Source organism: Ictidomys tridecemlineatus, chromosome 1 (assembly GCF_052094955.1).
Source record: "Ictidomys tridecemlineatus isolate mIctTri1 chromosome 1, mIctTri1.hap1, whole genome shotgun sequence".
NCBI lineage: Eukaryota > Metazoa > Chordata > Mammalia > Rodentia > Sciuridae > Ictidomys > Ictidomys tridecemlineatus.
In genome coordinates this window covers 179,992,749-180,011,066 of record NC_135477.1, presented here as the reverse complement: position 1 = coordinate 180,011,066, position 18,318 = coordinate 179,992,749, and the positions used below count along the sequence as shown (strand labels likewise).

At 41.1% G+C, this 18,318-nt stretch overlaps 1 protein-coding gene across 3 annotated transcripts; it reads right to left on the bottom strand.

Annotated features, from left to right (window-relative positions):
• Nucleotides 1-1,365: 1,365 nt before the first annotated feature.
• C1H5orf58 (chromosome 1 C5orf58 homolog) lies at nt 1,366-12,145 on the bottom strand. Of its 3 annotated transcripts, none has more exons than XR_005728290.2 (5): nt 11,966-12,145; nt 7,292-7,364; nt 6,434-6,527; nt 5,264-5,438; nt 1,541-1,660 (listed from the first exon to the last, which is right to left on the bottom strand). XR_005728290.2 is itself a non-coding variant. In XM_078052289.1 (4 exons), the coding sequence occupies exons 3-4, from the start codon at nt 6,525-6,527 to the stop codon at nt 1,509-1,511; spliced, it is 246 nt and encodes an 81-aa protein (XP_077908415.1). In that variant the 5' UTR covers nt 7,292-7,364; nt 8,312-8,684; the 3' UTR covers nt 1,366-1,508. The 3 variants fall into 3 exon arrangements, 1 of the variants encoding a protein (XP_077908415.1); XR_005728289.2 differs by lacking the exon at nt 11,966-12,145 and adding an exon at nt 8,191-8,303; XM_078052289.1 differs by lacking the exons at nt 5,264-5,438; nt 11,966-12,145 and adding an exon at nt 8,312-8,684 and having other exon boundaries at nt 1,366-1,660.
• Nucleotides 12,146-18,318: the final 6,173 nt, after the last annotated feature.

The following is an 18,318-nucleotide window of genomic DNA, read 5'->3' as shown; positions in this document are numbered from 1 at the left end:
GTGGTGTCTGTGTGGGAAATTCATTTTTTATTTGCAGTATTTTCAACCAATAGTGGTTTTTTTCAAAGACGCAACCTCATCAAAAATCAAGGAGAATCTGTGGTGGGTATTTAGGAAGCAAAACCCACAGTCAGCAAAACAACAAAAACCTACCTTCATATGTTTCCCTTTGGGGACTTACTGCTACACAAGTTTTATTAACAAAAAGTTTTGGGCTCTCTGCTTAATCTACCAGTTTTATGAGTTAAAGAAAGTTATCTTACACCTTAAATTTCACAATCTAATAGAGCATTGGAAGAGGGACAAGTTACCTCTTTAAAATTGATATGCTAAGATAAGAAGTTATGTGGAATATGGAGACTTTTAACTAATGATAAAAATAAAAAACTCATTCTTACAAACCAGAAGCTCTCAATTCACTTGAGTCCAGAATTGGATGTTCAAAAGCTGAAAGACCTGTATTCATTTGCATGCTTGCTCAACAGGACATGTTATAACAAATACTTATTTAGTGTCAATTCTGGGTTAAACACTGAGCCAGGTGCTGGGCAGTGAGGTCAGCTGACACTACACTCCAGGATGAAATGAAATCAACTTGTGTCTTGCCTCACGGCATTCTCTTTTGCTAAAAAATATCTATTTGGTGGTGAATCATGATGACGACCCAGAGCTTAGTTTTTTAAGTCTCCTGGTGGGAAGGGAGAGAAGTTGGAAACTTTTAGGATAAAGATGTTCCATTCCACTGCTGTGGTGGAAATCAATCGGAATCTGATGCATTTGTGACCCACAGGGGCCGCTTCCTTCTTCTGGCTGAGCTGCTCCTTTTTTGCCCTCAGGCCTTATGGTCCCAATCATCACTGCACAGGCCTGTGCTCAGGGATAAGCATCTTTGACCAGTTGGGGTCCTTTTCTGAACTGTTAAAAACATGGGCAGAGAGACAGATCTTTCTTATTTGGGGGCCCCCAAAGGCAATGCTATATGCCTAGAGTTGTCAGCTAGCTCCTTCTCCCTCCTTTTCCCCACCCTGTGGTGGAAACCAGTCAATCAAAGGAAAGAATGAGGTCAACACACAGATACACAACAGAGACATCAGATGATGTGTGAAGTCCCTGAAATCTACTCCAACTGTGGAAAAGTCACACGACCCAATAAATGTTTCCCTGTTTGTGTGTGCAATACCAGCAGAGCTCTGGTTAATGTAAACTCATATGGATCCCCATTAATAATTTAGTAACTGGCAACCTAAGCCAAATTCAAGCATAAAACAAAAAGGATAACAGTGCCCATAGTGGATATCCCATGTCATGCTCTTGCTACGGTGAACCAATTGAGCCACTCTGAAACATGCAAATAATGAAGCGTCCTTCAAGAACATGAAGTGTTTATTTACAGCTATTATTTTTTTAGTATATTAAGTATGTTAGTAAACTCAATTCCCCCACAAATTTGTTAATTCAACAATAAAAATAGAAATTTCTCGCACTATAAACAAACAAACAAACAAAAGTCAGACAGAATATTTGTTAGAAGTAAGGGATACATCAGATAATTCAGACTCTTCAAACAGGGGGTTGCTTCTTTCTGCTTCCTTTAAGTCTTCCATCTTCACAGGGTGATTAAAATGTAGAGTAAGGTCACAAAGCAATAACTGGGAGAGCTCTGAGTAAAACAAAATCATGGCAGGCATTATAGGACACATGTCATAAGTAACTCTAAGAAGCTATTCCTAATTTAGTTTTTTCAAATGATTACTGATCAAACTACAATTCAGGTGTGAATTGTAGCTTTATATACTACACACAAATATGATGTAAAACTTGACTGGAAATACTTTTTAGGCCCAATAGTCAGCGATTTTCCTACACTGTTAACTAGATTTTTACAAATTTGATTTGTACATTTGGCGGGGGGTATACCAGGGATTGAACCTGGGGGCACTCAACCACTGAGCCACATCCCCAGCCCTATCTTGTAGTTTTTAAATTTAGAGACAGGGTCACACTGAGTTGTTAAGCATCTCACTGTTGCTGATGTTGGTTTTGAACCTGCAATCCTTCTGCCTCAGCCTGGGATTACAGGTATGTGCCACTGCACCTGGCTACATTTTTAAACATATTTAAGTTATACATGCACATAGAATCAGGTCTACAAGGCAAGTTACAAAAAATAGTTTCTCTCATTTTAACTTTGTTGCTTTTGTTGTATCATGTCCCTTCCTTTCTTTTTTTTTGTTGTTGGATTGAGGGAGGATTAAGTAGTTTATTCCTATATCTCTAACTGGCATTTCTTTCTAATTTGGAGGCTTGTGCCTTGTGGATATAGCTCTTTCACTCAATCCCTACTCCCCCAATAAGAGGACAGTTCTTGGTAGCTCAAATATTTAATGCTTAATTATATTAGTATTTTTCACAGCTGAGTCTTGTAAGTAGGATACATTGTTCCTTGCAAGCTACCTCCCAAGCACAATAATTGTATTCTACTTTTTTCATTGTGTATTAGGACATATCTCAAAGCCTTAGCAGTTCCACTGCAGCACTCTGAGACAACTGCTCTCTAGGACTGCTGTGCGATTGTGTGCGCCTAGATTGCTCCCTTCACCACTATCTTAGGGATTCCCTTTCCACCCCTTCCCTTCTGTGGAGTGGCTCTTTTTCCAGAATCTACATGCATCTCTCTTTTGGTCTGCTACTTGTTTGGACACAGGTTCAGTAACTTCCAGGGACAAGAGGAGGTACATAATCTAAAAATTTCTCTTTATATACTAATGTCCAATTATGCAGGTTGTCTACCTATAGAAATTCAAATTGGAAACTATTTCTGCAGATTTCCAAAGGCATTGCTGCACTGTTTTCTAACTTCCATGTTGCTATTGAGAATTTTTACGATATTCTCAATCCCTATCATCTTTTCAAACATTTGAATGCTTTTTTTGTTCTCTCAGTATTCTGAAATTTCATAATACTATGCCTTGGTATGTATCTATTTTCATCCATTGTGCTGGGCTCTTCCATTGTAGAAATTCCTGTCCTTTGGCTCTGGGAAAATTTCTCAGATTATGTTTTCAATGAATTCTTCCTATCTATTGTCTATGTTCTAACAGTATTAACTGTTGGACTTCCTTCACTGATCTTGTCACTATTCTTACACTAAAACTTTCCATCTCTGTTGTTTTGCTCTATACCCTAGGGGGATTTCTTCACTTTACTTTTCAGTCTTTCTAGAGTTTTTCACTTCTACTTTCATACTTTAATTTCCAAGCACTCCCTTTTGCTCCCTAAATATTTTTATAGTATCTTATTTCTTTTTAGTGGCTTTAGCATCTTCTCCAACTTCTCTGTGGATATTAACAGTAGTTTCCTGAAGTTTTATCTCCCTTCAAAAATTGTTTCTCTCTCACTGATTTCTAAGTTTTGCTGTTCATATTTAATGCCTTCCTCAAATATCTGTTACACCACAGTTTTTGGCAGATGTTTAAGATCATGAAAATAAAAAGAACTGGAAACTCCATCTCACAGTGTTTATATATTACCGCGTAACCATTCTGGATTATTTTGTTGGGGGATCTTTACTTTCTTTATTCTTAGGTGATCAAATTCCTGAAAGAAAAAAAAATCTGAAGGGTATAAATCTGGCTTTAAGTGTTTTGGTGGCCATTTTAGGATGTCTAACAATTTAGTATGTAAACTTTGTCTAATATCCTATTTTCAGTATAGTCCTCTCCCTAAACTGTGTCTGGTGGCTCCAGGAAGACATTCCTTGTTTTAACCATGGCTTTAATGTCACAGAAGGGGGATGGTTGCCCAGTTACAGGGCAGAAGAGACCTCAGGGATTTATGACTTCTTAACATTTAACTAGTATTCCCAGTTATCCAGCTATGCTCCACCCTCATTTCTGGAGAATTCTGGGGTCACCATGTATTGAGTCTTGAGAGTTTATTTCTTGGTTGTAGCTAGTCATTTTAAGAGTTCAGAATTTTATGGATGTCAGAATTTAGACTTATTCGCTTCCCTTTGTATCTATTTTGTTGTTATTTATTCATCTCTTAAACCATATAGATTTCTGACTCTTTATAAATTTTAAAATTAGGTCTACTACTCTCTAGTTGCTTGACTTTTGATAAAATTAACTAACCTATTTACACATCTGTCATTGTCCAACCTTATAGCATTGTTATTACAATTAAATGAATTCACTTATGTGGAGCTCTTAGAAGAATACCTAAATCATGTAAAAATTCTGTTATCCATTGACACTATTATTTTGGGAAGAAGTGAGTATAAATGGAGCATTCATTTAGTCCTTACCAGAAATTTACCCTTCTAGTCTAGCTCTTTAGGTCCTCATATACTAACTGCCTGACTACCCTACCCACACAACTTTTCAGGAACATGTTTATCATATTTATCATCTCTATTTACTTCTTGAAAGAATATTTCACAAATAATCAAATCTTGGAGGAATGGAAAGACTAATTGTTTCAAATGAGTTCAAGCATCCAGAAACATTATTTTTTATTTAATAAAAATTTTCAAGAACCCCTATCAAGAAACTGTGTTAAATGATAGAAATACTCTTAATGAGCTTCCAGTTGGGCAGGGAGAGAAAAAGCAAATAGATACACAATTACAACATAGTATGACACGTTATAGGGAAGGGGAAAAGGAAAACATATGGGTTCAAAAAAAGCAATGTAAGTGACCTCAACAAATAAGGAGCAGTTAACCTAGTATGGAGAAGGTGAGGTGTAGTAATGGGATTTCAGAAGGCCTATGTATTAGGGCACAGACACAAAACAGATGCATGGTTATGCTAATAATTCAGTATCATCGAAACACAAAATATGCAGGGAAAAAAGGGTGAGATTAGAAAGGGAGGCAGGGCCAGATCTCAAAAGGATGTATTAAACAATCCATTCTAGGAGTCTTGGATTTCATCCTGAGGATAATGGTGAATTCAAGGAAGGTTTTCAGAAGATTTTCATTTTAGGAAGAGAATCTTCACATAGTGTTGATATTTTGAGAGATAATAAAAGTTAATCAGACTTCTTTGTAACAAACTTCTCATTCTATTAATATTCACTATGAATTTGTGAAATATACAGTATAAAGCACTTCCCCAACTTTTTGACCATTAGGACATATTCTGTTTTATTGCATATCATCTATTAACATCTCTTGAGACAGAAGGGTTCACAGACCAAAGTTTGAAAATGCTACCCTAGGGAGCACTTTTCGTGGGGACAAAGCAGAACAGACACTCACTATTTGGTGCCTAACTAACAGCCACTCCCTTTTTCTTCTTGGTGGCACAACTTGGTTCCATTTGAGGTGCTCCTTTCCCCAGCTCCAGCAGTGCGTTCTGACTGGTCCAAACTGGTCTTGGGAGTCCCATTCCCCTTGGCTTTGACTGCTGTAGGAATCCGCAAGTGATGCAAATCTGGCCAATGAAAGGAGAGGGGAAATGTGCTGCAGGCATCTGGGGAATGGCTTAAATAGAGACCGGCAGAGATAATGTCTGTATATGGCCATCTCTGAAGGTAATGACCATGAGCAGTGAGTGATAAAGAGAGTGAACATGACAGAGAAAAAAGATGGGAAGAATCTGGTCTCTAATGAAATCTTAAGCCTCTGAATTCACTCTGGGGATGTCCTCCATTAGATCTAAACATTCCTTACTGCAGAAGTCACTCTAAGTTGGTATTTTATTACTTGAAGCTGGAGGACTCACCACTAATAAAGGCTATCTTCAAATATTCAAGAGTGGTAAGAAGAATAACTACATATTTGATGTAGTTTTCATGGTTAGAACAAGACCCACAGGTCAAAGGAACAAGGGAACAGATTCAGCTAGTCCATAAAGAGGAACTGTCAAAAACGGGTTGGGTTGACTGGTGAGATACGGAGTTCCCCAAGACACGGAATGTCTGTTCAAGGATAGATTATCCATAGAAATAGTATATCATGGAAATTTCACATATCTAAGATAAAATAATGGAATATTTTTGTTTGGTGACTGACTAAACATGAATTATAAGGTCTGCTATCACTCTCTGAACATGGTTAAAATAAAGAATCTGTAACTCACAGAATCAAAATTCTTAATTTGGAATGAACCTTAGGGACTTACTGAGTTCATCAATAAAGTTGCAGAAAATTTTGTAGAATGTGTCATAATCACTGAATAGTGTGCTGAAGGAAAGGAAGAGAGGTAAATTTAGACATTAGACAACATGAGAAGCTTGTTAGTGTTAGGGATAAGAATATGGATCTTCTAATTCCTGGGTCAATGCTCAAACCTGATTCATTTTTATAGATTAGATTGTATAGACTGTACTGTCAACATTTCCTAATAGAGAAATCCAACACAAATTTGCTCTACCATTTACTTTATAACAACATGAAAACGTTTTAATTTAGTGATTTTATTCTTACCTTTCATCTTCTTCAACTCCAAAGAGATTGTGTTAATGTCTTTAATCATGGCTTCCACCTTTTGCTTATGATCAGTAACATTATTCTTAAACATCTGCTTTAACAGAAGAAAAATGACATATAAACCAGAAGTATTTATGTATACTTTAAAAATACTTGAACTTTTAGCATTTCTAAAAAAAATTACTTCAGAACTGATACTTTATTTTTAGGCTTAGTATCTGGCTTCATCTAACATAGAAAGACATCATCAATCTATTTTGTAATATTTTTCCAAATGAAAACAACTCCTACTGGAATTCTTGGGATGGAGGTGTTTTGGTTTTTTTTTCTTCTTTATTTATACCATATCCACAAGATGGGGCCCTTACAATGGAAATGAAGATGGCCTCTTTTCAGAAAGCCTCAGTATTTATATACCACCTTACAATTTAGCAATTGTACAACACTCTTTCTGATTTTGTTTATGTAAGTCAATGTCTCTAATTTATTCTTGAATGACATGATCCACTTATGATTTTTTTTAAATACACAGTAAAATCAAAATAGGATTTGATTATAACTCAGATGACAAAATGGCTACTTTAGGTTTAGGAGTTAAGCAGCACAATTTTAATTTGGGTTAATGGAAGTGTATAAGTCAACACATTACCATGTTATAGACAAAGTATTTTACATGTACTTAATCCAGTCAGATACAAGTATAAAGACACGTGATTGAATAGAAACTAACCTCAGCCCTCAGATGTCTCTCAAAATTACTAGAAAAATAACACACAATTAGCACACAATTCCTCCACAGTGTGAAAGCTGGGCAGTTAAGGGTCAGGCTGTTTGTCCAAAATAATGAAAACTAACCTTTAAATCAATCCTTGCAACTGCCTTTTCTTGAACCAGAGGAATTTATCCTATTTCACTCACTTCAGAGACACTGTAACAGAAATAGTTTTGTTTTTCAGACATCAATCAGTAAAATGCACTTCGCATCCCCTTTTAAGGCTCTCTGTGCTACAAAGGGAGTGTCAACAACCTTAGCTGGGCATGCCAAACCAAAAGATAAAGGACTGAGGGGAAAGGAAACACGATTTTAAAAAAAGAGAAAGTAATAAAGAGGGTGGGCAGGGCTGGGGTGGTGGAACTAAAGTACTCTAAAAGCAAAGAATAAATGTAAAAACTAAAAATTAAAAGCAAGAGTAAAACCAACTGGGTAGCAAAATGCCCAAGTGAATGGATTTCGCCTGCTGGGTGTAAATGCCCAGTGGGTGGGCAGATCCCACCTAACAGGCGACCAGGGCCAGGAAGAGTCTGGCCTTCTCCAGGAAGCTGGACACACCTGGCGGTGGTGGTGGGGGTGGTTCAACTGCGCTTCACCAGGAGGTGAGGCAAGAGGCCAGAAGTGGAGACCCCGCTCTGGGGACAGCATATCGGGGTCCAGGGAAGCCAACGTGTCACAGACCAAAGGCACCCAGGCCACTGAAGCACTGGCCCTTCCCGAGGGGCAGGGTCTGCAGCAGCCAGGACCACGGCTGGTTGTCCCTAAACCCCGCCCTGTTGACCCAACCATTGCCGAAGCCCACCCTGGCCTTCCCGGTGCCCAACTGCTGCCCAACGGCCGCCGCACCCTGAGGAAATGGATGGTTCCCCAGCTGCCCTGGGTAGCAGCTGAGGGGGTCCCTGGCCACCTGCCAGCCCAGGCCCTTCCCACCCAACCACCCGGAGGAGCCCAGGAAGAGCCCCCGCAAGGACCGCCTGCCTACCCAGTGGCTGGAGAAGGAGCCTGGAGAGTGCAATCGTCCTCGCCCTCGGACGACACCCCACTGGGCTAGTTAACTGAGTAACCCCGGCCTGCCCCTCAAGCGCCTGGCCCTCAGCACCCACCTGGCCAACAGTCCCCAAAGTTCTGACTGCGAGGCGCTCTGAGCAGGCGCTGACTCAAGGCCGGCTTCCTGATTGGCCGGCTCCTCTGCCTGGGACTACCTGATTGGCCGGCTCCTCCACCTGGGGCTTCCTGATTGGCCAGCTCTACAGCCCGAGGCATCCTGGGAAGTGCAGCTCTTGGCTTCGTCACTAAGGAGAAGGTTCTGGAAGCCAGGCTGCAAGTGAACCCCTGGGTGTGGAAGGTGCTGACGTGTCCTCCTTTGAGGCCAGACCCTGGGCCCAGACTGCTTGGTTTTGAATCCTATTCCGCCATTTGTTTAGCTGCAGTGTAGCCAGAGTCCCAATGCGCTCATCTATCTTAGGGGATGACAGCTGTCTTTGTTATTTTGAGAGTTGAGATAATTCCTTCAAAGTGCTCCATAACTGTTAGCTATTATTATTCCGATACATTTTTTACAGATGAGTAAAGAGTACAGTAAGCTGAGAGGTACCGTGGTGTCTTGCCAAGCGGAGAGGCTGGGATTCAAGCCATCTTTGCTGGATTTCAAGGGGACTCTCACTCATCCCTTGGTGCTGGCCCACAGATTTTACGTGGTGCCCTGGTTATTGTCCTAGTCTTGGTGAGGAGCTTGGTCTTCTCCAGCCTCAGGTGCTAGGAAGGTCTTCACCTTCTCTAAGCTTCCTCTGTAATGCACAGTAGCCACTTGAACCAGTGCTTTCCTGACAAGCCACAGAGTAGCCTGTTCGTTATTATTCATTTTAACAATAGAGAATTTATTATATAATCCAAAGCTGGGTGAGACACATGGGCTATACCAGTATTTTCCAGATTTCACCCAGGGATGGTCAGGGTAATGACTGCTTGACAAAAGCTCTTACTACTGATGTTACTATTATTACCTCTATTTAAAATTTACTTCCTTTGAAATTTTAAGTTTACTTTTAAATCTGTAGGTCATCAGTGTAAATGGGATAAAATATTAACAGAAGGTTAGAGGAAAAATCAAGAATGAAAATAAGACAGTATTTTAAATAATTAGATGAACTTGCGTCCTGATCAATGAGGGATCTTTGTTAAAGGGTCTTAATGTTAGAGAAGTGTTAAAGGCAGTGTAGGGAAAACAGACATTCTTCTGAATAAAATCAAAGATTTTTAAAGAGCTGAAAGAGAAATAACTCTCATTCCTTGGGTAAACATTGTTTAAGCCTATGTTGCCACATGTAGATATCCTTCGTATTACTGGTGGGACATGTCCCCTGGTTTTTAGAATTTAGGATTATACACTCTCCAATAATTCTTCCCCTTCTAAGACTTCTTAATTCTCAATGTGCTGTATGTTCCTTTCAAAATCCCATAGGCAGCTTCTTGAATCAACCCTACCCAACTCTGCAGTTTCACACAAGCCTCTGCTGATGAATGCTTCGCATGATAGTTTAAATGTAAGCACTGGTGGTATTTGTTTCTGTATGTGTGCTGAGTGTGTTTCATGTAATACTCTGAGTGCTGAGTAAAGTATTAAAAAGGCTCAATAGAACAAAACTCTTTGGATACCCACTGTCTGTCATATGTATGTCAGAAGCTTTAATTTTCTGATAACCCAATCTATGGAGAAAGAAACTTAATCTCACTTCAGTTCCTGCTCAAGGGCTCAAGGCCAGGTAAGGACAGAACCTTGTATATCCTATTTGTGCGATTCTGAGTCCTTCCATTATTTCCTCTATGATATGTTGTCTTGTAGAAAAGAGTACCACCTGCTTTGGGCTGAATTAAGGACATTAACAATACAAATAAGACAAGAGCTGGCATTGCCATTTTATAAAAGCAAGGGTAATTTAATTTAACATCAAAACAACAGGAAAAATAAAAGGAAGAATACAATTTCAGAATAAGACTAACCTAACAGAAAGTTTACCAGATATATCCTTATTTTGATGCAGACAAAAGAAAACTTCTCCCCAGGCCTACAGGATTCCCTATGTATGTTTGGAAGCACCCTGTAGATAACAGCAGAAGAAAATAAGCTATTTGGGAGAAGTTGATGAAAACAGTAGGTGAGGGAGCATAGCATTAAGATCGAGGACTCTGAAGATCAAGCGATGGCAGAGCTGGCTTAGGCAGTACGTGGTGTCCCAAGCTCCCAAGCACATGGAACTGTTTCAAGAATGAACCAGGAATTTTCAGGAACTGCCCTGCCTAACCCATGGCTAGGATCTACCTTACCAGACTCACAGAACTTTTCATAGGATCTAAAGTCTTTTCTACCCACCCCAAAGCTCTGATTTTTTTCTTATAAATAGATTCAAATGACTGCATTTGAAACAGGACCTCATTGAGCTGTTCATTCACAAAGAAGTTTCAACTTTGTGTTTCTTTTAACTAAGTGTTATAAGAAGAAAAAACAGATTAAAAACTCAGAAAAAAACTATAATAATGTATTTTCATCCATAAAATTATCATGGAGGAATGATGACTACTTATTGTTGTATTTTTACCTCCTTAAACAAGTATACATCTGTCTTTTTGGTTTTTCCCTAATAAGATAAAACTTTAAAAGCATGATCTACTACTTAATGCTTGAGACTGTTATAGTTCAGACCCTTAAAAAAAAAAATCTGTCTTCTTTAATCAGTCTGTGAATACAACAGTTTCCTGGAACCCAACACAGGTTGTGTTGCTGTTGTTGATTCTAATGTTAATCAAATGAAGGAGATTAAAAGGCTGGTAAATTCCCCCCTAAAGAGAATGGCAGTTATCAAAACTGGGCGATTAAGCATTTTATGGAGCCAAGTCTGTGCCTCAGTTAGCTTTATTACAAATCATTGACACAAAGTCCTGGTTTCCAGGAAAACAAATTGAGTAAATTATCTCACTTCTTCCACTGGATCTCAGGGCTCCCATTTCCCTCCTGCTCATTATCAATTAAAAGTCCTGGCCTGGGTGTCTAAGGGCCTGCTGCTGCTAGAGCGCCAACTCCCTTCTGAACAATCCAGTCTTCACAAATTTTGGAAGTAGCAACCCCTGCACATACATGGATTCTTACCAGAGAAGCAGGACCACCTTGGAAAGATCAAATACACCCCTCTGTATTCAACCAGTGATTTCCCCTGGCCAGCCACATAAAGAAAGCAAGAAGCAAGCAGATCACAGCCTCTGTGATCTAAAATGAAAGTTGGATTTGCTGCCACTCTTGTCTTCAAGTAGCTGTACAAGAAGCATGTTCTTTCCCTCCAGGAGAAAAGAAAACACTCTGCAACACAAAAAGATATTACCAAAAACCTACCTTGCTCCTAGGTTAGCTGAGGTGTTTTACTTCTAAGAAATTATAGTTCTGTATCAACATTTCCCTCTAAAATAGGAAGCTAATCAAGTAAGGTTGCCAGGAAAAAAAAAAAAGGATACCCAGTTAAATTCAAGTTTCAGAGAAATAACAATTGTTATAGTACATTTGTCCTGAGTGTTGTGTGGCACTCAGATTCAGAAATGAAACTGGAAATCCTGCTATTTACTTAATCTGGCGAGTCTTAACCCTGCTTACTTCAGCCAAGAAAGAAGAAAGGGAAACAGTGTGGAGCCCTGGGATTCAGAAGGTTTGGAAGCCTGAGATGCTGAGGCTTCCAAGGTGATGTTCAGAATAGGAGCCTGGATGCACTTACCAGGTAGCACGGGCTCTCCTCTTCCTTCTGGGTGTTTGAGATAGCGATGGACAGACGCTGATGGTTTCAACAAGGCACTGTGTTGTCATTGTTGCCTGCCTGTCTTTGTCTGCAAACTCTTTGTGCTTTGCTTTAGATGATGCCTTCCTCTAGCCAGGCATGTTCATGACACAAGTTGTGTTTATTTCCAGAGATCCACCAATCAGAGAACACCTGTCTCTGTCCCCAAATAAAAGCATGTTTCTAATTCTATTATGTCAGCCATCCATCCCATAATGATATTTTCTGTTTATTAAAGGCATAGATCCTGATCCAAGGTCCTCTGCCTCTGAGCACTGCCCCACCCCACACCGCACCCTCATCAGCCTGCTGTGCAATGAAGAATGAGCCTCTTTATGAAAAGACATATGACGTGTTTATGAAGTCAGTTACACTAGAATGTAAGAGTGCACTCATCTTTCCTTATGAAGAAAGGAATGTATGTGTGTGAAGGTTAAGTTTGGAAGAATTTCACCAAAATGTTATCAATCATTATTAGCATTTATGATTATAAGGTTTAAGGGGTTTTTATTTATTTGTGTTTATTTATTTAGCCCAGCTACAATTTTCACCCCAACCCCATCTATTTTATCTTCACATCACATCTCAGCATGGTACATCAATCACTTTAAAGCAGACCTTCTTGAGCTTTATGCTGTATGTCAGTTAACTCAGGGAGCTTCTGAAAGGTTCAAAGACTCTGCTTTAGTAAACCTAAGGTGGGGCTCCCCAGATTTGTACCTTTATACCACCGGCTCTTGTACCCCAGGTGGTCTGTGTGCCCTGCTTGGCAGAACACTGACTTCAGCTTCCTGGGTATTCATAAGCCACAAGTTCAGAAGCACCATGGAAATTCACCTTGGCTCTGATGCCAGGATTCAGTGCATTCAAAACATCTACGTACAGGGGCTAGGGATGTGGCTCAAGTGGTAGCGCGCTCGCCTGGCATGCGTGCGGCCCGGGTTTGATCTTCAGCACCACATACAGACAAAGATGTTGTGTCCGCCAAATACTAAAAAATAAATATTAAATTCTCTCTCTCTCTCTCTCTCTCTCTCTCTCTCTCTCTCTCTCTCTCTCTTTAAAAAAAAAAAGTCTACTTACATAATTTTAGATCTAAATAAGGTCCACTTAATGAGAGAGGAAAGTGTATGGGGTCTGGCCCAGCCGGAAACAACTCACACCATCTGCTCTGCTCTCTCAGGTGAGGGAGGGAGGGAGGAGATGGGTGCACCAGCCTCATTTTAACTTAAGTCTTATTTCTTCTGGCCTTTGTTTTATTTTATTTCTTTGGTCTCTAGTTTTATTTGCCATCATAATGGAGAGCCAAGAGCTAGAGACTGAGAAGTGGTTTGGTTTTTAAAATATATCTATTTTAGATGTGCATTTTGTACTCAGAACTTTACTACCTCTGATGCCATGCCCCTGGTCCAGGACATCGGCCTTGCCACCTGAGCTGCTTGCAAGTGCATCCTTACTAGTTTCTCACTGAGATTCTTGTCTCCTATGATTCTCTCTACACACTACAACAGGGCAAGCTTTTGAACGTGTACATTGGATCATGTCTTTCCTTCAGTTGCTCCCATCATTCCTTCTAGAACCTGGAACAAACGCTGCCCTCTTGCCCTGGTCTGCATGGTGCCAGTCCCCTTCCTCCCCCTCTTTTCAACCCTGGTCCATGCCAACAGTGGTTCTGCAATTGCTTCCTTTTGAGCCTCCCAAGGGGCTTCTTTTCATGTTTTAGGGCACATTTTCTAAGATGAGTTCTTTGTTTCCATATGCTACTTGATTTAATTGGTTATATTGTTGTTTATGTTTTTGTTTTCTCTTTGCTTGGGCTTTAACTTGTCTCTTTTACTATGATGTACTTCTAATTAAGGGAGGGAATGGATTGTCTTATTCTCCCTCATCTACCCTGTACCTAGCACAAGTCCTGGCACAGAGTATGTGCTCAAAATGTCTCTGTTCAGTAGCTGAATGAATAGATGGAGCACTGCTGTAGTGTCTTGAATGGTCTGAGAAGCCAAGATGTGCATTGCCCCCTGACACCACCTTGCAGGACTCTCAGCAAAGCTTTGGTAACAGAAGCCACATTTTCATGCTTTCTGAGCCATCTAAAGGAGGGGCAGTTGCAAGGCAGCTGGGGAGAGAGTGGATGTGCTGTAGCAATCTAGACACAGCAGTCCAACCTGAGGGCACTGCCCCTCGCCCTTCATCCTGTCTGTTTTGTCTGTTTTCTGATCCTGGAGCATCTTCCAAAGATCCACTAGAGCAATAACAAGTGGATTCTGAAAGCCCACGCCAGGCCCCAAAGCTTTCAAACAGACTCGTGTGGAAGGATTGCAGTACTCCAGTCTTGGATTAAAGAACTATCAGGGCTGTGGGTCATGATTTGAATAAAAATCAAATGACTTAGGATCTGTCCAAAATGAAGGATGTTTTAATACTTTGTGTGTAAAAACACTGATATTTTGCTTCTTTTTTATTAAACAGATTTTATTATTTTTCAGAATCTTGTCAGCATAATCATTTTATGGGTGGATGAAATATTCAGCCCTGCCACAGCAGGAGTTCTTTCACAGCAATTACCTTGTGGCACTTTCCCTATAATTAGGTTTTCGCCTAGGATTTTTTCCCTGGGTCTGGGTAATAAATGAAATATGACCAGAATTTAAATTTGTCAATTACAAGCAAGCGTAGTGCGTAAACACACAACAGAGTCATGAATTCCAAACCACCGGCTGTGGCTGGGGGGTAGATGCTCTGGAAATTAAAATGGAAATAAAACTACTGACTGGCAAGCGGAAAGTGGCCCCCACAGAAAGCGAGTCTCCCCCGACACTCGGTCACGACTCTACCAAGCAGTGTGAGGTCTTGATTACAAGTTGCTTAGCGTGCAACTGACAATTGCAGAAGCAAGCTGTGGGTTTGCATTCAAATAATCTGCAGAGGGCTCTGCCCTTCTGCCCTCCGAGTTCTGTTTCGGAGAATAGACCAAATGGTTTCTGGGTGTTGGGCTAGAGTGCCACTGCACTGTAGGGCCTGCTGGTGGTCTCTGAGCTGCTCAAGGGTCCACAGATTTGGGAACAGGATCTGCTGTCTCCCAGCTGACTTCTGCTTTCACTGACTGGACCTCAATAATTGTTCCTGGGGGGCCCTCTGCTGACCATCTCTTGCAGAGGGAAAAATAGTGCTCACTGCTGGGAGATTTTGACAAACCATCGGTTTCAGTAGAATCCTACCAAACAAAGGCCAATGTTTTGAACTTTCAACTCTAAGAGCCTAGGCAAGGAAAAAGGACTCCTGCTTCTGGAAACTGACTGTGCACATGGATTTATTCATGCAGTGGATCTTTCTCAAGTATCTCTTGTGTGTCAGACACTGCCGAGTTTTAGGTGCAAGGTGGTAAATCTAAACCTACAGGTCTCTTTTAAATACAGGGCCTGTGGACTGAGGGAGACAAACCGAATTCAAAGACCACAAAGATCACCATAAAGCGCTAAACAGTGGGGGGACATTCTTAGAAATGGGTCTTTAGGCAAGTCTTTGTGATTTGGGCATCACAGAGTGATCAAAGACAGCTAGGATGTTGCTAGGCATCCTTATGAGGCATGTGGCTATGAATGTTAAGAGACAGTTTAATTAGACACTGCATAGGAGGGAAGCATGTCATGTGGGGATGTGACATGGCCAGGGTGGCTTTTACAAAAGGCCTTCCTGAGGAAGAGACTTCTGGGCACTGATGAGGAGGAGAGAGCATTTCAGGCGGAGGGAACTGCACCCTGCAGGGCGCTGAGCAGAAGCAGCCTCACTGGAGCAGAGGAACAAGGCTGGCCCAGGCAAGGAGAGGCCAAGAGCAGATGAGTCCGGGGTCATCTAAGGTGTCAAGGATGTGACCTCTGTCCTGGTACCTGACAGAAACCACCATGAGAGTTCTCATGGAACGCTGGTGGGCAATAGGGACCTATTTGTGGTTTGAAAAGATGACCATGGCTTCAGGAGGAAGAATATAGTGAGAAGGGGAAAGAATAGAGACCAGGCGTCCAGGGTAGCACGTATCGCAGTAGCCCACACGAAAGATGACCGCGCCTTCTTCAAAATGGTAGCAGAGGGGATGGAAATGAGACGGTAAACCCTATGTACGTTGTGATTTTTCCTACATACATACAGACCTATGATAAAGTTTAATTGAGTATACTAAGAGATTAACAGCGACAATAACAAAATAGAATATTTATAATTATATGTAGTAATAAAAGGTATTTAAAACTTAAATTGTTTATTCTGGAAATTTTTACTTAATATTGTGATCACGGTTGACCACAGGTCACACACTGTGTTCATCAGCTCTCTGTCACTGTGACAAAATACCTGAGATGAGCCACTTACAAGGAGAAACGTTTTATCTAGCCTCATGATTTCAGAGATTTCGTTCCACGATCCCTTGGCTCTGTTGTTTCTGGGCCTGTGGTGAAGCAGAACATCATGGTGGGGAGCACGAGGCGAGGAAAGCAGTCACCATGAGGCAGAGAGGCAGAGAAGAGGGGACAAGAAAGAAGAAATACTCTAGGCAGGCCCCCAGGACCTAAGGCTACCCAGGCTCCACCTCCTCCCAACAGACTGATAAATCATGGGTCCATCAATGGGTTGGACTTAGTTCATTAATGAGGTCAGAGCCCTCCTGATCCAGTCTCTTCCCACAGCCCCACCTCTGAACTCTGCTGCCGTGGAGACCAAGCCTTCAACATCTGAGTTTTGGGGAATATTTCAGAATGTCCCACAGAACACAACAACCACAGAAGGGGAAGTACAGATAAGGGGTGACTGCCTTTAGTTCAGTGCTTGGCTCAGAGTGAGAACAAAGCATATTTAAGAGCATTCTTACTGGCCTGATGCTCTCCTGCACCAAGACCACACTTTGGGACTCAGTCTGGGATGCTCAAAAGGACATTCAAGAAGGAACCAGAAGTTTCTAGCAGCCTAGTGGGGTTGAAAGATGGCTTTGGATGAGTGGGCATTTAAACACTACCTCTACGATGTATAAACTGTATATGTTACAGGTACTCATCCTAAGTCTTCAGTGCCCTCGTGTGTAAAATGAGGATAATATGATATTTACCCAGCAATGCTGTTGCGAGGATTGCATTTGATCTTCTGTGCCAAGAAAAGAAGAAGAAGTTGCAGGCTAGTCCAGAAAGCCGATGGACTAGGGACTGTTCTCCACTCAGCCCTAAAGTTCCTGTCACTTACTGATGCCTCTTCCTGTGGTTGATTCTGGAATGGCAAAAGAAGAAGTTGGCTCTCTGGGGGTCCCGACAAGTTGACAGATGTCCCCAAGGCAGCTTTCAACAGAAAGCCCTTTATTATTATTATTATTACTCTTTGTGATTTACAGTGTGTGTCTACAAGCCTCTGGGCACAATCATGGAGCAGGAATGGAATTAATAAATCAGATCTGTTTCCTGCTTAATTCATGGCTCTGACAAAATTAAAAATGGAGACAGGTGGGAAAGCATAAGCAAACAGTGTCCCAAAGCCTGGACACTCAGGCACAGGGGCCTGTGGGCAGAATACTACCCAGCCAGAACAGCAGCTGGAGCAAGAACTGCAGCTGTCTGAAGAGATCAGAGGAATCTGGGGACTCCACAGAAAGCCACAAATCCTTCCAGTCCACGCGCATTTGATTGAAGATCTCAGGGCTCCAGGGTCACAAATACAAGGGTGCAAACTCCAGCTGCACTTTCGACTTTCTAAGCTTGAGCAACCGACTGAAGGTCACACAATTGATTATTTGCATAACTGGATTCAGAAGCAAGTCCGATCCCAAGACTGGTGTTTGACTACTGCATTGTTTGTAAATGTAGTAGGGTATAGTTGCTTACATTTTTATTGCACAACTATGAATTCCTTCAAATGAATGCCTAGTATACAGAAGTAGATTAATAAGTGCACATGGAAATATTACCATCTTATTTTAAAAAATTTGAAACAATTTTATTATTTACTGGAAAAAAAGCATTTTAGAGAAAAATATTTAGGTTTACACGAATCACCAAATTCACACTTATGGCTTGGTGCTCTAAGGCGGTGGTGGGACCTTTTGCAGGTGGGGCCCAGTGGGAGGAAGTTAAATCATTGGGACTTGACCTTGAAGGGCATATTGAGACTCCAGCTCTTGACCTTGAAGGGCATATTGAGATCCCAGCTCTTAATTTCACTATCTCTGCTTCCTGGCTGCCATGAAGTGAATAGCCTCTTCTACCACAAAATAGAATATGCTCCTGCCATGAGTTAATGTCCTGCCACAGGCCCAA